This window comes from Rousettus aegyptiacus, unplaced genomic scaffold (genome assembly GCF_014176215.1).
Source record: "Rousettus aegyptiacus isolate mRouAeg1 unplaced genomic scaffold, mRouAeg1.p scaffold_m13_p_8, whole genome shotgun sequence".
Classification (NCBI taxonomy): Eukaryota; Metazoa; Chordata; class Mammalia; order Chiroptera; family Pteropodidae; genus Rousettus; species Rousettus aegyptiacus.
In genome coordinates, this window is record NW_023416311.1 from 2,506,616 (window position 1) to 2,527,417 (window position 20,802).

General features: G+C 56.0%; 1 protein-coding gene across 3 annotated transcripts in view; it reads left to right on the top strand.

The window, feature by feature from the left end:
• DNAH3 (dynein axonemal heavy chain 3) overlaps positions 1 to 20,802 on the top strand; it is a 115,262-nt gene that overhangs the window by 50,911 nt on the left and 43,549 nt on the right. For all 3 annotated transcript variants that reach the window (XM_016155487.2, XM_016155485.2, XM_016155488.2), the window contains 13 exons: positions 1,028 to 1,138; positions 2,252 to 2,366; positions 4,587 to 4,785; positions 5,996 to 6,104; positions 6,321 to 6,434; positions 7,116 to 7,292; positions 8,933 to 9,024; positions 11,052 to 11,271; positions 11,832 to 11,966; positions 13,135 to 13,246; positions 14,670 to 14,911; positions 17,388 to 17,488; positions 18,716 to 18,821. In XM_016155487.2, the coding sequence (XP_016010973.2) occupies positions 1,028 to 1,138; positions 2,252 to 2,366; positions 4,587 to 4,785; positions 5,996 to 6,104; positions 6,321 to 6,434; positions 7,116 to 7,292; positions 8,933 to 9,024; positions 11,052 to 11,271; positions 11,832 to 11,966; positions 13,135 to 13,246; positions 14,670 to 14,911; positions 17,388 to 17,488; positions 18,716 to 18,821 (1,833 nt within the window). The remainder of the gene's footprint in view (positions 1 to 1,027; positions 1,139 to 2,251; positions 2,367 to 4,586; positions 4,786 to 5,995; positions 6,105 to 6,320; positions 6,435 to 7,115; positions 7,293 to 8,932; positions 9,025 to 11,051; positions 11,272 to 11,831; positions 11,967 to 13,134; positions 13,247 to 14,669; positions 14,912 to 17,387; positions 17,489 to 18,715; positions 18,822 to 20,802) is intronic.

The window sequence follows — 20,802 nt, forward strand, 5'->3', positions numbered from 1 at the left end:
CCGGGGTGCACGTGCCAGGGTATCGGTCCAGCCACACAGACTCTTTGTGGGGAGCGTAAGTGCATCAGTTCCGACCACCTCCGCCTTTTACCAAAACCCGCCCCGATGGCGCTGGGTGGCACCCGACCCTCTGCGCCTCTCTCCTCTTCTGTAGGTCCTAGGGCAATGTCCATATTTCCGACACAAGAAGGGACAGTTAGCCCGAAGCCTCTGGCTACTACCGGCCAGTGCCTTCTGTGAAGTGAATGGACGGCATGAGGCCGTGTCCAATTAAGCATCCCCCCTGCCCGGGCTTTCCATGTACACAGTACTCCACCCCGAACGGCAGAGCCCGGTAACCCCGCAAAGCTTCAGGGGCCGCAGGTGGGACAGAGGCCCCAGAGAAGAGAACCTGAGGCAGTCACTCGTGGCCAGGTCACTCGTGGCCAGGGCTTCGCTGCCAAAAAAGAGTCTTCAGATAACACTTTCCCACTCGAACGTGGGGACAGACTGTGCTGTCCATGTATATCAGTGATACCTGCGTTGTGAACGGAAGGCCAGGCCTTTGTCTTACGATATAGCATAGATCAAAAATGGAAGGAAAAGGGCGACTCCTTTGGAATTATCTCAGGCAGGAGTCAGCAAACTGCTTCTGGAAAGGGCTGGGCACTAAATATGCTCCGCCCTGCATGCCACGCACCCTGTTTATCTTTGCCTTTGTGATGCACAGGGAACCGTGGATGATTCGCAAACATAGGTGTGGCCGTGTTGCAACACACTTTTATTCACAAAAACACGGGTGAGGCCAGGTTTGGCCCTTGGGCCATAGTTTGCCTAATCTGCAGTTAAAAATAGTTACTAGCTGATGAGATCTGGGTGATTTTTTTTTTTTTTTTTTTTTTTTTTTAGTTATCCCAAAGATCTCAAGCCTTCGTAGCCTCTGAGGGCGGGGAAGGATTCGGTCTGCGTTTGGAGGTGGCGGGGGTTGTTTTTAAGCCAGTCCCCATCCTATGAGATGGAGTGACCCCACCCCGCCGTTCCTCCCCAGGTCCCTCGTGACCACTGGGTCTTGCAGTGGCCCGGCCAGGTCGTCATCTGCGTCTCCTCCATCTTTTGGACCCAGGAGGTGTCCCAGGCCCTGGTCGAGAAGACCTTACCGGTGAGCGAGCCTGTCTTGAAGCTTGCAGAGGGCATTCGAGCTCAGTTAGTGTTTGAATGACATATGATTAGAGTAGCTGTGTTTTCTTTTAAAATAATAATAATAATAATAATAATCATGGCTTCCAACCCATGGCCTGGCAGAAGCCGGGGGTTCTCACAGGGACCGCGGGGCTAAGAACGTGGGGTTAGGGCTGCCCTAGCGTTCTCTAAGTGCGAGAACTCCCATCCTCCTTCCCAGGCAGAAATTCCAGGCTGCAGGAGTCTGAGTTTTGTCCACCTTTGCTTCCACCAAATGCTTTTTCTTTCCTTTTTTAAATTCATTATTATTATTTTTTAACTCTTTATGTTGAAATAATGTCAGACTCACCAATAACGTTGCAAAAATAATACAAAAAAAATTCCCGTACATCCTGCGTCCAGATTCCGCCAATGTTAACGTTTAACATAACCACGGTTTCCAAACAGGAAACCGACAGTGTTGCAAGATACAATATTATCATCTAATCCATAGACCCTTGGATCGGCTAGTCTAAATTTCGCCAGTTATTCCCCCAGTTTTTTTTTTTTTTTTTTTGGTCCGGCCCAGGATCCAATCCAGAATTACATGTTGATCAGATTTACCTTTCATCTCTCTTGTGTCTCCTTTAATCTGAAAAAAAATTTCCAGATTTTTTTTGTTAATTCTGACTTACTGTATAATTTGCATGTAGTCAAACTCAGCCTTTTTAAGTGTCCCGTTCTGAGTTTCGACACACACACACATACATGCGTGTGACCCCTGGAACTCCCTCAGGCCCTTTGTACTTACTTCATCCCTCCCCCTGCTCCAAGCCTTTGGCGGCTGCCAATCTATGTTCTGGCCCAGTAGGTTTGTCTTCCCCGCAACAGCGTGACGATAAAATCGTAGCCTGTCTAGCCTTTCCGACGTGGCTTCCTGCCATTCGCAGGATGCATGTGAAAGTTGTCCGGAGGTTAATGGCTGGGGCTCAGGGGCTCGAGGGGTGATACTGCCGGCTCGGGCCGTGGGCTGGTGGCTGGTGCCATCCCCCCAGAAGGGACTGCCAGAGGAGAAGCCAGTTTAACCAGTTGTCCCCTCCTGCGCCCCTGCCAGGCTTTTCTGAAGAAGAGCAACGATCAGATTGCGCAGATCGTCCAGCTGGTGCGAGGCCGGCTGAGCAGCGGGGCCCGCCTCACCCTCGGGGCCCTCACGGTCATCGACGTCCATGGTGAGCGCAGAGGCCCCCGGCCGTACGGACTGTCCAGGAGCAGCAGCCGGGCTGACCCCTCTCTCCTTTACGCTGGGCGGAGGGATTCAGGGGTCTCCTTTCTCATGAGGGAGAGGCTTCTCCGACTGAGAGCAAGGCGAGGGCCAAGGAGAGAGGCCAGCGCCTCTAGTACCCCTGTCTTAGGACCCCTCCTGTCCCTGGCTCACATCCAGGGTGCCCTCCCGTGGGGCCCTGCCTGAGACGGTCGTGGCCACAGCTGTTTCTGAGGTTCGCCACTTGGAGTGATTTTTTCGGTGCTGACCAGAGCTCATAATTTTGAGTACTAGGTGCCAAGCTTTGTGCTAAGTGCGCGACATACATCATCTCACTTTTATATGCGTGTCACAGATTAAGAACCGGAGGCTTAGATGGGTATGTTTCTTGCCAAGAGGCACACAGCTAGTGAGCAGCAGAGGCTCCTTCCTGACGCGAGCCTACGTCCGTCTGATTCCAAACCCAAGAGACTGGAAGCGGGCGGTGACTCAAGGAGGATGTGGGTGGCAAGTGATGCCCTCCCGCCCTCCCTCGCAAAACAAAGAGGAGGAGGAGGAGGAGGAAGGACTGCGGTCTTTATGCAGAACACACCACCCTCCACCCTTACTCCGCAGTCACCAAGGAAACGGGGCCGAACCAGGCTGGTTGCCTGGGAACGGGGTCCGTCTCACTTCCTGCTGGCACCTTACGGCACTCCTCCTCAGTCTCCCTAAGGCCGATGTCCATTTCCATCCGATTTCGTGTGGAGAGGCCAGCACAGTCGGGGAGGGAGAGGGGAGGCCGTGTTCGTCGGGCCGATACGTGCAGGTGTGGTCGATGCTCAGGACACCCCGAAGTGCTTGGGTTCGCAGACCGCTTGCGGGCACGCACACACGCGCGCACACACACACACGCGGAGCATAGCCATCCCAACTCGGCCCTCTGAGATTTACCTTCGTCCTGGGGCTCTCACGAGACCCCTACTCCTGCTACCCCTTAGGGTTCCCTCGAGAACCTGGAGGGAATTAAGCTCCTCGGGGAGGAGGGAAGAGCCGTTGGTGCCGTCGTCTTCGAGGACTCTTAGCTGCAGGGTTCGCGGTTTCCCTGGACTAAAAGAGACTCCCCTCGCACGGCGTCCCTTGCCAAGTCACGAGGCGGAGGCTCCTCCGCGTCACGCCCCCGCGACCCTGACGTCTGGCCGCTGTGCTCGTCCCGCGATCTCGGCAGCTCTTGCCCTGGGAGTGACCTAAAAATAATTAATGGTTCTTATAAACCTATGTCCGCTTTTTAACTTCAGGGTCCCCATCGCTGTGAGAAAAATTAAATTAGGCTCATGATCCTATAAGAGAAAGGAAAAAAAAAAACCTCGAAATGTATCTCCCAGCTGGTTTCTCGGGCCCCCAGAAGGAAAGCAAGCATCTAACCGGGGATTCACGGGCCCCTTTCCTTGCTAACCATGTCGGGCAGCTGACTGTATTCTCCTCGGATTTCCCAGAGGCCTGGGACAGGGCCAAAAGGGGCGTACTGGGAATAAGGCAGCATTTGGGGTAACTGTGCAGTGCAAAACCCTCTGGGTCAGCCCCCAAGAGTTTGGGAATGGTAACTGTACCTAACACTTACATGATATTTTTATATGGCAGGTATAGATCTGTTTATTTATCTATCATCTATCTATCTATCGATCGATCGATCGATCCATCCATCCATCCATCCATCCATCCATCCATCCATCCTACATACCTGCACATTTTTATCTGTGATATGTGAATAGATATATTTATGTACGTCCATGTGTGTGTGTACGTGCACATATATATTAACCTGATCCTCATCGTAGCCCTGGAAGGTAGGCCCTGTGTTATCCACATTTTAAAGATTGCAGCGCTGAAGGACAGAGAGGTCGAGTAACGTGCCCAAAGTCGCGGAGCCCGTTCGCGGCAGAACGAGAACCGGGACGCAGGCGGTCTGGCTGCGGGGCACGCGCCGCGAATGCCTCTGCTGCACATCCGGTTCCCTGCCCGGCTCGTGGGAAGAGGCGAAGATCCGCTCCCTGCAGGCGGGGGCAGGCGCGGGGGGCAGTTGTGCAGAAAATTGTTTGCAGAGTGAGGGGTGGCCCGGGCGACGTCCCCACACCCCTCTGAGGAGTCGGTGGAGGCGGGCAGATGCTGATGGCACCGCGTCCGCCTGTCCGGGTCCGTGTCCCGACAGCTCGCGACGTGGTGGCCAAGTTATCCGAGGACAGCGTCTGTGACCTGAGCGACTTCCAGTGGATCTCCCAGCTGCGCTACTACTGGCAGGCAGGGGACGTGCAGGTGCAGATGGTCACCACACAAATCATGTACGGCTACGAGTACCTGGGGAACTCCCCCCGGCTGGTGATCACGCCCCTCACCGACCGCTGCTACAGGTAAACTTGGGGCTCCCCCAGACCCGAGGGGCGAGTGGGAACTCCGGAAGGAAAATCTTCTGGGGAAGGCGTCTTGGGTCTGCTCCTGTTGACCTCCTACATTTCAGATTCTCAGGTTTTTTAAATTTTGCTTTTGTCACCATGATCCCACGGATGGGCATGGAAGTTCGGTAATGTGGCCCAACCGACCAGCGGAAGGTCGATGCCTGCCCTTGAAAATGGCTCAGACTTAGGTAGAAAGGTCTCCACCGGCGGAATCAAGGTGGCGCCTGGAGAGGCCAGGCCAAGGGGCAGGACAGGGGCCCGGGCGACGGACCCGGGCGAGGAGCCTCTGAGCTCTGCCGGCCGGCGGCACGGAGGGAGGCCACCGGCCTGAGCTCCGTACCGAGGGCGCTCTGCCACTTCCTTCCTAATTCACGACGTTTGAAATCCGGACTTCGTGAACTTGTCGATGTCGTGGTGTTTAGATTTTCTCTGATTTTCGTACGTTCCTTACAGAGAAACTTTTTTAAATTATAGAGGTCATTTGTAATTCCCTTCGAGCATTTTCTCCTCCCAAAGTCTGCAGTCAATTGTTCCCATGGTCTTCGTTCAGCCGTTGGTTCTGCTCATCGTTCAACGGTCATTACTCGAACCTTCCTGTGCACCGAGCGTGACCTCCAGGAACCCCGATGGGGCGAGCGAGAGGGGCATACTCAGCTGACTCCAAGATCGCGTGTTAGCTTAACTCGCAGGGCCGCGGGACCACCGTTAGCTCGTTAGGCATTTCTCATATTTATCCTGTCCCGACCATGTGCCCGGCACTGTGTTGGTTTGCTGGGGACATGCAACTAAATCAGATATGGGTCCTGAAGTCAAGATTTCCTAATCGAGCGGGAGGAATATATTTTATTTTTGCCATTCCGTTAGCACCGGTGGTCTGTGAAATGTGACGTTTACGAGGGTTTTTTATTTGATTCATTTATGTATACACGTATTTGTTCAATCGTTCATTTAGACAAATACTTACAGGTACCACCCACGCACTGGGCACCGAGCCGGGCTCTAAGGTTGCAATGCTGAGTGAAGCAGCATTTTTTACAATGGTGATCATATAATCGAAGCAAACACATTTAAGCTCTTTGGATGAGCCCAAACAAAGTAAACCGAACGCAGTTCCTTTTCTGCGGCTCAGGGCTCAGGCACTGCATTCTCGTTTTCTTCCCCATAGGACACTAATGGGGGCTTTGAAGCTGAATCTCGGGGGCGCCCCAGAGGGTCCGGCTGGGACGGGCAAGACAGAAACCACCAAAGACCTGGCCAAAGCTTTGGCCAAGCAGGTAGAGAAACACCGCCCACCGCCAACCCCCGCCCTCCTCCCGTCCGTCTCTGCGCAGGGAGGTCGGCATGAACTTCCAGACGGGTTGGAGCCCCAGCTCCTCCCGGGGGATGGGAAGCGAGGCACCTCACTCCTGTTTCATGGAGGGGGGTGATTCAGAGGTGAGAGACCCCGTCCTGAATGGCGCCCGCATTCCCCATCCTCCCCTCTCCCCCAGTGCGTGGTCTTCAACTGCTCAGATGGCCTGGATTACAAAGCCATGGGGAAGTTCTTCAAGGGGCTGGCCCAGGCCGGAGCGTGGGCCTGCTTCGACGAGTTCAACAGGATCGAGGTACCTCCGCCTCTGGGGTACGGCGGGGACGGGGGTGCCGGGGCCGCTTTATGGGCTCTCAGCTCCTCAGCGACAGGGCCTCGTGCCGCCTCTGCAGCCTCTCGCACGGAGCAGGTGCTCGAGAACTAAACACGAACAGCCCGCGCACGTCCCAGGCTACCTCACGCACACGTGCACGCTCGTCCCGTTCACGCTTTCAAACTAGCTCCCTCGAACACGTATTGAGCAGTTCGGCGTCTCGCTGGACACTCCGCACCTGTGCAAAGCCACAAATGGCTCGCCCTCTGGGCTCTGACAGTCCAGCAAAGGGAAATCAAACTTTGCGAAACGAATGGACGAGGACGGACGTCTACAGTAGTGGCACAGAGGAGGGGGCGATGAGTTCCATGCGGGTGGGGAACGGAGACCGGGCGATGTAAGCCTGCGATCCGAACCGTAAGCACAGTCCAAATGCGAGCCTTCTGCTAGAATGAAGGTAGAACGCTGTGGCAAGGACTCACGCACACGCACTCCAAGTTTCTTCTGCTTTACTGAAGCCCCGGTCACGCTCCTCGTTTGGAACGTGGAGGCCCGGTTCTCAGGCCGTCGGGTTCTCTTTGCTAAGCAGCGGGGACTCTGGCAGAGAGGGGCGGGCGGCTGTCCCCGGCCGGCGCCCGCCTCAGCCGGCCGTCCCCGCCGCAGGTAGAAGTGCTGTCCGTGGTCGCTCAGCAGATTCTCAGCATCCAGCAAGCCATCATCCGGAAGCTGAAGGTGTTCCTCTTCGAAGGCACCGAGCTCTTGCTGAACCCGACCTGCGCTGTCTTCATCACCATGAACCCCGGCTACGCCGGCAGAGCCGAGCTGCCGGATAACCTCAAGGTACACGGCCGCCGGGCGGGCTTACGGCGTGGAAACCTCTGGGAGGGCCCGAGGGGCGCACGGGGAAGCCAGACCCTGGGCCCAGGTGACATGTTTCAGCCTTGAGAAGGAGCAGTGGCGTGTCGATGGCAGCTGGATCATGCTCGGCCCCAGAACACAAGGTCTCATATATACATAACGACCAACGGCTCGTAGGAGCCGACGCACGTGAGGCCCGGGGCTCGCGGCTTCTACCATCCGAGGGGCCGGACAGGTGACATGAGCAGGACGGGCCGGCCGGGCGCAGCAGGGCCCCTGCTGGCGCACCCTCGGGCGCAGCAGCCCCTACTCGGCCCCGCCTGCTGCTGCCGAGCGGGGATTATCCCACCGTCTCGTTTTCGGGATATTTGAATTCTCACATGAAATCTGATTTTTTGATCCTATCTCCATGTATAGAAAAATAAATAATCACCGTAGGCCAAACAAAATAGATCGACTGATAAGAGAGCTTCAGAGTTGGACGCAGGGAGCTCTGGCAAACCCGGGCGGGAGCGCGCGGAGCTCCCTTTATCACTCAGCCGCTCAGGCCCAAGGGGCGTCCGCGCCGAAGCCGGCCGTGCCGACAGGCCGGAGAGGTGGCGAGAGAGCATGTTCGTCCCTGGCGCTACCGCCCAGCCGGCCGGAGCCACGGCCTTGGCCCTGCCGCTAGTGGGAGGGGCACAGTGCCTCCAAAGGAGAAAGCCGACCAGGGCACCTGCGAGGGAAGAGGCTCCGGGGGACCTCGGTGCGCGGCTCCCATGCAGAGGAAAGCCCAAGGCGCGGGGTGGCTGGGGCTCCTCCCATGGGACGAGCACTCGGCACCCCAGCTGCATGAAGAGCCACCAGACGGGGACTTGCTGGCCTCTTCTCTACAGTTTTAGTCCAAGTTATTGCTCCATCCCCTTGAGCGGGAGGAGACGCAAGAGAGACCCAGCCAAAGGCACAGTCGCCGGCCTCGGCGCGGTAAACCTTCACTAATGTCGCGGACGGGTTCGGGGGCTTGGAGTGAAATGACATACCACACGCGATTGCGCCACTGGCTAATGAGCGTAAAGGAGAGTTAAGCGCCCACGGCCTCGCATCAGCGTCAGGACGAAACGGCGCTGAGCGAATGGCGTTCCTCGAGGCCCTGCCCTACGCGGGCTGGCAACGCGATCCGATTGGCGCCCAGAGTCCGGGCGGAACACACGCCACTCCCCCTTGGGAGTGGAAGGCAGTCCGGGAGGCCCAGCGGGGTGGCTCTCAGGCGCGCTCCGCTCCTGCGCCCCGGGACGGCGTCCCTGTGCGTGCCGAGCACGCGGGTTGAGTGATGCGGCTCCGGCCCAGGGGACCGAGCTGCTGTAGGGCACCAGCACCGAGGGCCCTGCCACACCTCCGCGGAGGCACCCGCCGGGACGACACGTGCCTGGGCAGGGCCCGCGGGGCGGGGCGGCAGACGTGTCCGGTGAGGACGGTCCCTCCGCGCTCACCTGTCTTCCCACGTGCAGCCCACGCCCAGCGCACGTCCCTAGGTCCTCACTGGCGAGGTCTCAGGGCTCCCGCCGGTCGCCACGGCCTCACGGACCCGCCCTCCCCTGTGACCGCCGTGTGGGCCCGGGCTCCGATGGCTGTCTCTTTCGCAGGCCTTGTTCCGGACGGTGGCCATGATGGTGCCGGATTATGCCCTCATCGGAGAAATCTCTCTCTATTCCATGGGGTTTCTGGACTCCAGGAGGTACGGCACATGGGCTTTCCGGTGGGTCCCCCGGTCCCTGAAAGACAGGCCTTTTGCGTGGTGGGCGCAAGGTGGGCTGCGTATCGGAAGAAAAGAGAGAAATTGAGAAGCGGGCTTCTTTCTGCGCCCAGTCGCTCTGCACGCACCGGGCGCTGGCCTTGGTCCTGACGCTGCCCCGGGCCTCAGCTCAGGGCCTCCTCTTTCTTCACGGACCCCAGGACTTCCGTTAGGGGAAGCAGCCGCTCACCGCCTGCCTGTGCCCCGCTCACACAAGTGTACACACATGCACACGCGCATGTCCTCACTCATATGCATGCGTGCACGCATGCACACGCACGTCCTTACATCTGCATATGCATGCACACACACGTCCCCACTGACACACATATGTGCATACACTCCCTCACCGACATACATGTGTGCACACACGCACACGTCCTCATTGACACGCATATGTGCATGTACCACACACGCACATCCTCACATATGAGTGTGCATGCATGCACACACACATCCTTGCTCACGAGCGCACGCACACACATGCGCACATCCTAAATGGCTTAAGGCAAGACTGAGACGTGTGACATTATTCCACGATGGAAGGGGAAATGTAATGTAATTTAGAATTAACATTCTTCCCAATATAACATTTATTTACATCGATCAACTGGGTTCTCTCTCATTTCGATATGACCCGGTGTTCCAACACATACTCTCACACACACACACACACACACACACACACACTGACCGGTGTCTTGATCACGTGCACCTGGAGTCATTCACGTCGTTGTGGATTGGCTTTATTGACCTGTTCCAGGTTTTACGTTTGCCTTTTCCTTTGTCTCGGCCACATCGCTGATAGTTTGTCGCCACAGTCGTCCGTCTCTGTGTCTACCTCTGTGTCTCGAGACGCGGCGTCCTCATTCTCCATCTGAGGGGCTGCGGATATTCTCGGCAGAACGTGTCCCAGGCCAACGAGCTGCCTAAACGTACGAGGCGTAACTTGTATTTTCTGTAAGAGAGCCAGATTTTGCTCGTTCGCCCGTTCTGTTCATTTATTTATTCAATTGGAAAGTCTTCACTGAGCGGCCCGCCTTACACCCAAGCCTCTGCTAGGCGCCGGTGAGCAGCACAAAGCCTTTGCTTTAGAAGCCAGTCCATCTCGTCGAGGGGATTCCCCGCCAGGGGGACGTGCAGACGTGTGTCAGTCGGGGTCACCCCGACCCCAGATCCCACTGGCTTCGCAGAGCGAAACGTGGTTTTCGCTCCTTGGAAATCTAAAACGGGTGTTTGTGGTCAGGGGCAGCCCCTCCCCAGGGGCAGGGACCTGGGTCACTTACGTGTGATGGCCCCAGCACACGAGCGCGGAGGGTCTCAGGGGGGACGTTTCCGCGGCCGGCCCCGGGAGCGGCATGCTCCCCTTTCACTCACGTGCCGCCGGCTCAGGCTCCGCGGCGTGGCCGCCCCTCACGGCACGGGAGGCCAGGCTGTGTGGTCCAGCTGCGTGCCAGGGAGGACAAGAACCGGCCGTGCGCACGCACATGCGTGTGTTGTGTGCTGAGTATATTAAAGTTGGAAACAGTTGTTACATTTGAAAAGTAAAACGTGAACATTGGAAAAAAATCATCGTGTCTCCGCAGCGAAAACCGCGGGTTCGGCCTCAGTAACCCGCGGCCCCGCTCTGCGGCTCACGTTGCTGGTCCTGGGATGTCTTCTTCCCAAGAGCGTGCATGTGCGTGTGCACGCATGTATCCATGTGTACACACACAGAATCTCTCACGCAGTACCTGGTACACGTGTGTGTGTGTGTGCGCGCTTCCTGTTTCCCATCCTAAGTTTGAAAGAGCCGCAATGCTTCCTCGGCTCGTTGTGGCAACTCTGTCCAAAGGCCTCCCGACAACAGGGCTTCTCCCTCAAGTCCGCGGGCAAGCCCGGCTTCCAAAGGGGCAGGGCCCGGGGGTGCCGGCCGGGCGGCCGGCCGCGGTCCCGCGCGGCGGCCTGCAGCCCTGTCTCTGCCCGCCCAGCCTGGCCCAGAAGATCGTGGCGACGTACCGCCTGTGCTCGGAGCAGCTGTCCTCCCAGCATCACTACGACTACGGCATGCGCGCGGTCAAGTCCGTGCTCACCGCCGCCGGCAACCTCAAGCTCAAGTACCCGGAGGAGAACGAGAGTGTCCTGCTGCTCCGCGCCTTGCTCGATGTCAACCTGGCCAAGTTCCTGGCTCAGGATGTCCCGCTGTTCCAGGTACGCGCCCCGCGTCCTCCCCCACGTCCCGACGCCTTCTCCACCCCCAGCCGCGTCCTCCCCCACCTCCCGACGCCCTCTCCACCCCCAGCCAGCATCCCCCAAACGCTGCCTAACAATGGCGGTGGGAGCATTTCTGTCTAGTTCCCGATCTTAACGAAGAAGGCTTCACTGACAACGTATTCGCCGTTGGGTGTGGGTAATTGTTTTCATCAGATTGAATTCATTTCCTTTGATAATTATCTTAACGCCTACCTTCTTTACCACGTCGTTCGCTCCATAGAGACGAAAATTATGACGGTCTTGTTCATCCCTGGTACAGTGACCAGGATATAGCACAGGCTCATTCAATGTTTGCTGCCTTTTAAAATTATTTGGAAGTCGTGTTTGACAGAGAGTGTTAGAAAATTTGTCATCAGGGATGTGTTTCGGAGCAGGAGAAATGAAGTTTGGCATCTTTCCAAGGCTTTTGCTGTCCGTAGACCTCATTTTAGGGTAATGTGGCGCTCGCACAGCCGATAATTCATCTTTTCTACCTCCCCCCGAATGCTCGTGACCAGGGAATCATATCGGACTTGTTTCCTGGAGTTGTCCTTCCGAAACCAGACTACGAGGTCTTCATGGAAGTGCTGGAGAAGAACATCGAGAAGATGAAACTCCAGCCGGTTCCTTGGTTTATTGGGAAAATCATCCAGGTTGGTTCCTTGAACTCGCCCTTCGCCAAAGTCGGGAATTAGAAAGAACCGCGGTGCGTCAGGGCGGGGCCGGCAGGAAGCAGGGGTGGCCGGGAGGGATGGAGGTAGCGACGAAGCCACCGTCACCCGCCGCGACTCCGGGTTTCATTTCCGAGTTAGAGTTTTTCCCATGATCATCTTCCCCGGGGTTTCTTTTTTTTTTAATCTGGAGTCTTCCCTTTGGGGGCCTTGGGCTTCGAACGAGTCAGGACTGTCTCAAGAAAGTTCCCAACGATAGAAACCCAAGTCAAGGTGCCTTAGTTGATAAAAGTGAATTTAGACACTTACCCAGCTTGGAAAGTATAGGAACGTGGTGGCCTCGGGCACAGCAGGATCCAGGTTCTCTGTATTGCCATTGGGAATCTGTCTGTCTTCACTTCTGGGCTGTCTCTCTTTTCGTTGAAACTTCATTCTCAGTTGGGCCTCAGACTGAGATTGTCCCAGGTTCAAGCCCAGACCAAGATACAGCATCGCTGGCCAAGTGGCTTCAGCCAGAGTCTCAGGATCAGCTTCGAAAGCTGCTGCTGACGTCACAAGACCATCCCTGAGCCAGTTCCAGAGAAGGTCATTTACAGCACAGGGCCCAGCTCAGAAAATACATGTCATCTCCCGACAGTTCGAACCAAGTCAGAACAGCAATTAGGCCTCGAGAAAGGAAGTTTCCAATAGAAATGCAATTAGCTAAAATGACCTCTGCTTCCCGTTCCTCTCTAAGAGCAATGGAAATGGTGTAAGGACAAGGTCGGGGCACTGAAGCCAGAGAGCCCTGCGGCTCTGATCCTGCCCGGGCACCCACGGGCACCTCTCTCGGGCTCAGTATCCCACCATTAGAAGGCGTTTCACGATGCCCAGACGGAGTCAGTGAAAGAACCGAGGCCCGTTACTTGATGCTTAGCACACGGATAGGTGCCAGATCCACAGCAGGTCCTAGCTCTGAAACCGTCTGCGACAGACACATGTATGTTTATTTGTCCAAACGGCATTTAAGCAACACGGCACGAAGGAGACTGTGGTTCACCAGAGGCGGACGCGACCGCGGGAACCCCCTCTCGATCCCCTCGTCCCTCCTCGGCTTGCAGCTCTGGGGGGGCTCGCCATGACCGGCCTCTCCTCCGGTGTCCCCTCCCAGATCTACGAGATGATGCTGGTGAGACACGGCTACATGATCGTCGGAGACCCCATGGGCGGCAAGACCTGCGCCTACAAAGTTTTGGCTGCAGCCCTGGGCGATTTAAACGAAGGTGAGGCTCACCTCCCCCGCGTCCCGGGAGGCCAGGCCTCCCTGCTCAGCTGGCCGGCTCCACGGGATCATGCCAGATCGGTGGGTGTTCTTGTTTTTTGTTTTTGTTTTTTTTTTTCCCTACCATCCCTGGATTGTGACGTCGGAGCCAGAAATAGAACCGGGCACGCAGATGTCTGCAGGCGGAAAAACAAAGCAGGGAGGGAGCGTCTAAGAGGGGGTTTCACGCGTGGTCCTTAAGGCTGGAGGCGATGTCTCAGTTTGGCTGCTCCGGAGAGTTCCCAGCGAGAGGAGTTTCTGCCACGGCCCCAAACGAAATTGTTCTAAAAGCAAATCATTGCACGGTTCTCTTTTCCTTTTCGTTCTAGGCCTTCCTTGCTTCTCTTTCCTCCCCTTTCCCTCCCTCCCCCTCTCCCACCTTCCTGTCCTTCCTTTTAAAGTGGAGGAAAGGACTTCAGGCTCTTGACTCAGACCCGGCTCTAAACCTCACTTAGCCCGTTTCCTCAGCTGTAAAACGGGATTCCTGCGAGAATTTAACGAGCTCACGCAGGTAAACCGCCTAGCACAGTTCCCGCTCAGCAAATGGAAGCTCCGTTGATTGCCAGAGAAATAAATCCTTTGGGTTTTTTGTTTGTTTGCTTATCGCATACCTGTGGTTTTGAAAAACAATGCCTTATTGTCTCTGTTGACGTGATCCCTTCCAGTGCGGAAACTTTTTTTTTCCCCCTAAAAACATTTGATACTTGAGCTGCTGTCGGATTTTTGAGGTTTTCGTTTTGGGGACTAAGTTGGCCTTCATAACTAATTGGGGCATTTCAACCTTTAATAATTTTGACGTTTGAATGTAGTTCAGGAAACTAAGTGCAGAGAAAGCTAACCCCATGGTCTTCGCTTTGGGGTTCTGCAGAAACGGTTCTTTATTTAGCTGATGGCTTAGACGCCTGTTTTTCCTTACTTTGAGAGTGTGTGTTTCTCAGGGGACACTTACTGAGCAGCTAAAGAAGAGATTTCGGGGCTCAACTGGCCCTTCAGATAGAGGAAAGAAAAGTAACCATTATTTTCCAGAATCTTTTACTTGCTGGCTGTTTCCTCATCTCGGGTCAAGGCAAGGTTCTCGGGGCAGCTGTGAAAACCGGGCACGTAAGGAGGCACCTGTCTCCTTCGCTGTTGGAGTTCCTTTAGGCTCCGGTCGATTTCTTTAGATTTGACCAGCCATTGGCCCTGTTCGAAATGAGCCCCAGAAGCAAACGGGGTGAGAAACTAACGGTTATAATAACCTGACAATCTAAGGCAGCACCTCTGCAGGTACCCCGACCTCTGGAAGGCCTCTCCTTGCATGGCACACCCCTGACGGGTAGTCGCTCCTGTCTGGTGCTCTGGTCTCCCCAGAGCGCGTGTGACTCGGGGTGGACCTTCTCGCCCAGCCAACCAGATGGAGGAGTTTGCCGTGGACTACAAGATCATCAACCCCAAGGCTATCACCATGGGGCAGCTGTACGGGTGCTTCGACCAAGTAAGCCACGAGTGGACAGACGGCGTCCTCGCCAACGCTTTTCGGGAGCAAGCGTCCTCCGTGTCTGATGACCGCAAGTGGATCATATTCGACGGGCCGGTGGACGCCGTCTGGATCGAGAACATGAACACGGTTCTGGACGACAATAAAAAGGTAGCTGCTGAGCGTGGCGTCACCTCTCCGTGGGCGGGGTACGGCCATGTATTGAGGCGGGTGAGTGATCACCACCGTCTCACACGTACGCGGGCTATGCTAAGAAGAAACGCCCCAGCAGGAAGTGACGCGTGTCAGTTCGTGGGTGGCGCTTCCGTGTGTGGTGGTCGAGGGTCGGCCACGCGTCCTGAGGCCGTGCCAGCCAGTGGTTAAGCGCCTTGCTGCGGCATCGGGCCGGACCGCTGGCTTTTATAGCCGAGCTGTGTTGTGTTGCGCAAGGTCCACGACTTCTCTGAACCTCAGTTTCCTGATTCGTTAAGAGGTGGTTAATAAAATAGGGCCGTTGGTAATTTAGTAAGAAAGTACCTGCATAGTGCCTGACGTACGGGATGCGTTTAGGTGATCGGTTGCTGTGCAATGAAATACCTTGACACTCAGGGGCTTAAAACAGCCGTTTACTTTGCACTTGATTTTGTGGACTAGAAATTTCGGAAGATCTCAGCTGGGCTCGGCTAATCCTCGGGATGTCAGCAGGGGCAGCTGGGGGTGGAGGAGCCGCATTCCGGCAGCTTCTCCACTCAGTGTCAGGGGACTCGTTCCTCCTAGCCTGCGTCTGTCTGTCTGTCCGTCTGTCTGTCTCTCTCTCTCTCCTCTCTCTCCCCCCTTCTCTCCCACTCTTCCTCCGAAGGGCGTTTCATCCTTCGGGCCTCCCCACACGGCGTGGGCTTCTCACCCGGTGGTCTCAGGGTGGTGGCTCATTTCCAAGCGGCAGGAAGTGGAAGGCTCCGTGGAATTGCGAGCCTTGCCGGGACCCGCACGGCTTCACTTGCTCCGAATTCTCTTGGTCGGAGCTGTCGCCTGGCCGGCCAGAGTCCAGCAGGTAGAGCGGCAGACCCCACCTGTCGATGGAGGTGGGCAAGGTCACGCTGCAAAAACGTGCTCGGGGTGGGGGATGTTGTCGCGGCCGCCATTGGAAAGTACGTTCTGTCACGTGGACCTCAGGTGCTTGGACTGTGGAGACAGACGGCCTGGGGTCGACCCTGCCCTGCCGCTCAGTTACGTCACCTCCGACAAGCTGTTTAGTCTCTCTGCACCTCAGTCTCACCATCTGTGAAGTGAGGAGGATGCTGTTTCCCTCACGGTGTTGGTAGCAACACTAGATAACTAATATTTGCAAACCGCTTAATAGCGCCTGGCATAAAGCAAGTGCTCTGTAGCTGTTAAAATGAAATGAAAGTTATCACCATTCCGAGGAAGATCTCCTACACCGCATAGCAAATCGAAATATATTTCCCTACTGTCCTTAAATGTCCCCAGATGAAGAGTGAGTCGCGTTCACCGTGGAAGACCTAGTCATCCACATTTCACACTTGCGCTAATTATGACGTGTGCATAACTTTGGTCATACAACAAATAAAAACAGAAATGTTTTATCACACGGTATGGCCTCTGGTGCATAAACCAATTGTACAAACATGTCGGTTGGTCTTGAGATTAGAAGTATTAAGAGCCATGATCGGTGAATCTCCTGACAGCTCTTCTCGGCCCTGGGTGTGAATCTCCTCTCACAAGTGGGGGTCTGCTTTACTTTGCTTGACATTCGAAGAGGACATGCTGGTGGTATCAGCCCCGTAACAGCTGGGGCCTCCCTGGGGGTGTATGTAGTGACCCGTTTCTAGATGGGTTTGATGCGGGCCAGGAAAATGTGCAGGGGACCTTTTAGCTACGATTTAGGATGAGCAGCGGGGACTGATGGGGGTTCCCCTTCTCCCGCGGGAGGCCGAGGCCACAGCGGCCTTACGGCTTAACCGTCTCACGTGAACCCGTGCTGGCAAATGGTAGTCGGCACCACCAACGGGGTCCGCACCCCGGAGGCCACCCCGTGCGTTTGCTCTGCTTTCTGCCGGACTGTGTCTGCTAACCACGGGGACTTCTGCTGGTCGGTCCTTCCATTCGAGCCAGGATTTATGGGGTGCTCTTTACATTCTGGCCCTGGACTAGTCCTTTGGGGATTCCCACAGGAGCCCTTCGTGGGAGCCTTGAGCAAATAGAGCAGGATGAAGGTGTGCCGTTAGGTTCTGAGCCACGTACTGAGGAAGGAACCATGACCTGGCGTGGTCCCATACCTTCCTGGTCCGTCATCTCAGGCCGCAAGTTGGCGACTCTCTGACCTCTCGGCTTAAAATTGCAACTGGCCCGACTCCGCCTGAGCATTCCCCAGCGCCCTCTTCCTCCGTTTCCTCCAAAGCACTTCTACTGTTTCCTGTTCGGCTTTTTATCTGTCTCCTCTCAGCAGAATATAAAGCCCAAGAGGACAGGGATTTTTGTCTGTTGTATTCTCTGCACCTAGAACAGTGCCTGGCACATAGTAGGTCCTCAAGCAATACTTGTCGAATGAATTCAAACCACCTCTGCCTCAACCTGCAAAGAGAATGTAACCCTTCGTCTGCCCTCCGCCCCTCTGCTCCTCTTTCAGCTGTGTTTAATGAGCGGGGAGATTATCCAGATGAGCCCCAAGATGAGCCTGATCTTCGAGCCAGCAGACTTGGAGCAGGCGTCCCCAGCCACCGTGAGCAGGTCAGTCACCTCGCGCTGGTGGCTTAGGGGACGGCTCGGCCTCACTCACCTTGAGCAGGAGGCCTAGCTCTGAAAATCCACAGACAGGTGCGATCAAATCCTAGACGGTCACCTGCGTTGTTTGTTGTCCCTTGGATTTGTCACCAGATTGGTCCTCCATCCACATTGCTGCTAAGGGTCTCGAAAACCAGCAGGCACCTGGGAAAACAGTTTGACGAACCTCCATGTGCCTCCTGGCCCAGCAATTCCGCTCCTACGCGTGCACCCCAAAGAAACTTGCCCCATACAGCAGGGGACACGTGCGAGAATGGTCACAGTGGCACGCTTCACAGTAATTCACACTGGGACACCCGAGTGCCCACTAACAGGAGCGAATTAATAAGTCACAATTTATACGTACATGCATGCATACGTGTATCGCTCCAAATAAATGAATCGTACTGATATGCAGCTCTGGATAAATCAGCAAAATTAAAGATAACATCTTAGTAATATTATGTGTAAAAGTAAGCCCACAGTATCACATACAGCACAGTGCTCCCTTTTAAATTGTTAAAAACGGCTACAACAAAGATACATTTTAGAATCGTACAGAAATGCTGTAAAACTACACAGGAAGGAAAGGTCAAGTACAGGTGAACACGACATTCATATGCTATGTTACCTGAGGTGGGGACGGGCAGGGGGACAGGATAGGGCGGCCACAGGGTTAGACGGAGGTTTTCGTCAAGGTCCTAGCTTCTGTGTGGGCAGCGGGTTCACGGGCACTTACTACGTTTCTGAAAACCATTAATCAAGAAAGGCCGTGCATGGGCTAACTCGGTGTATTGTGGGGGATGATTATTAATCCAGCCCCGTGCACCCGAAGTCCATAAAAAAAAATACAATCGGCCCGCATTCCCCAAGGCCACGCGAGGGGGTAGAAAGAGCTCGTGGCGGGTGAGAAGTTCAGAGACAGTAAAGAAACCTGGCTTAAGGCACTGGATTAGTAGGGCCTGCAGCTGGGATTTGAACCCAAGTCTCTCTGGCTCCCAAGAGCCGGGTCTTAGCGTCAGTCTCCACCCTGTCCTGCCCCGGCCTGTGCCTTTCTCTTCGGCCCGGAGCTGGTAAGAGTGTGCGAGCTGACCCAGGCCCGGCCGGCAGCTCCCCGTGACCACGGCGCCCGCCTCGCCCCTCCGTGCTTGGGGACCCGGGTGTGGACCGGGCCTGTCTGTCTGTGCCCGCCAGGTGTGGGATGATCTACATGGAGCCCCACCAGCTGGGCTGGAAGCCGCTGAAGGACTCATACATGGACACGCTGCCCTCCAGCCTCACTGAGGAGCACAGGGAACTGGTGAGACCCCCCCTTGCCTCCCCTCCCTCCCTGGCTCCTCAGCTCGCAGGACTTCTAGGCGCGTCTTCGCCTTCCTGTCCCGGAGGCAGGAGGGGCCGGGACTTCCTCGCTTGCGGGCTGCCCACCATTTTCCCGCCTTCTCCACGGGGTGGGCATGGGCTGCTGAGGTCAGTTCCTCCTTTTTCTTCTACCTGCTTCTTCGCTCCTTGTCCCCCGAACCCCGCCACCACCCGCCCCCATGGAGAACTCTGGTGCTTGAGAAACTTTCTGGATGGCGGCAGGAAAGTCGCCCCCTCCCCATGGCCTGCTCGCAAAGGTGTCGCGCCTTGGCGCTGGGCCAGGTGAGGGGGGCCACGCCTCTCGGCTCGGCCACGCCCCGCCCCGCCCCGCCGGGGACCCTGGACTCCAGACCCCCTGGGACCTGGCCCCAGCCAGAGACGCCTGCACTGCAGCGTGTTCACCCCCGTCTTCCCTTCCCAGGAGAGGCGCGGCCGTCCGGGTTAGCTGGGCACCGGTGTCCACGCTCAGACCAGGGGCGAGGAAGGGGACCGGCGCCGCGCGCCTCCCCCCTGCCCCTGCCCTACGGGGGAAACCCCGGGAAGCTTCCCCGCCCAGGAGGCCGAGAGGGGTCTGGGTTCGGTCCTCCTCCCCCCCCCCGGAAACACCTCGGGGACGCCCGGGACGCGGCAGGCTGGCCCCGCCCATCACGTGCGCAGACACGTGTCCCTGTGCACATTCAGAGACCAGCCCCCAAGCACGTGGACAGCTGCCCAGTCCCCGCACGGGGAGCCTGCGGAGCACACGAGTGCGTCCCCAAGGCCCTCAGCACCAAGACTAACGCCCTCTCGGCCTTGAGCCCGAGCCGGCTCACCCCGCATCCGGCCTCATCACCTACCTCACCCTCGGCCTCCGTCTTGTTTCCATTCGCCACCTCGAGGCGTTTACACTTTTCATCTTCCTGGAGCGTCACCTCTGGCATTCCGGGCCCAGCACAAAGGCCCCCTCCTTTATGAAGCCCCCGGGACCAGCCTGTTCGACCCTCCTGCTGTTCCCCAGCAAGACACGTTTGTTTGTGTCTTGCTGCTGCCTTTCCCATATTCGATTCGTTTCCTTGCTTGTGTAGTTATTTATAGTCCGTCTCCCCTGCCCCTTACTAAGGTCCACAGGGCAGGGACCTTGCCTGTCCTGTCCGCCTTTCGTCCCCAGCAACTACGACACTGCAGATGCTCAGGAAGTGTTTGTTGATTGAATGCACGTCCCACACATCCACGTATACGCGTGTGTTCGTGTGCACGTATAAATGCATCCGCACATGCACACACGCGTGCATGCCCACGCACATGTGTGCCTACGAGTGCTGGTTGAGTGATGGCCCGCCCGTTTCTGAAAAATGACTCGAGACCATTTACAGTGACGGTCACAAATCAACTATTACCAAGCAAACAAACAAACAAAAGCAAATAAGAGAGAGTAAGCCAAGTAACTTTTTTAAGTAAGTGGGGTAAGGAACAGAGTCAAGAGAAATAATTATTATATCCCAAAGTAGATATGTACAGACACACACACACGCACACTGAAAACGAACCTCACATTTAGCTCTGCACTTCCTGTGGCCCCTTAGGAGTCCTGTCTTACAAGTGCCAGTCTTCTGTAAAGGGATCGTTTAAAATTTCTAGACTAAGACTCAAAAAACCCCCCTAACTTTTTAATTTATTATTCGTTTTTAGAATGCCTAACATTTTATGGAAACAAAGTCAGATCCTATGCTTGAGTATCTGACTTTGTTCCCAAAACTATTCCGTGGGTCCCGTAGCTGACCCGCAGTCGCCCCCAGCCTCCGCGAGTGTCCAGCCCTGGCCAGTGCAATGGGAGGGGCGGGGCTGGCCTGGGGGTCGCGCAGTTCACAGAATAGGAAGCTGGGGGCAGGGGACTTACCAGCCTCCCCGGCCTCCCCCCGAGAGTTGAGGTGCACCAAACTCTT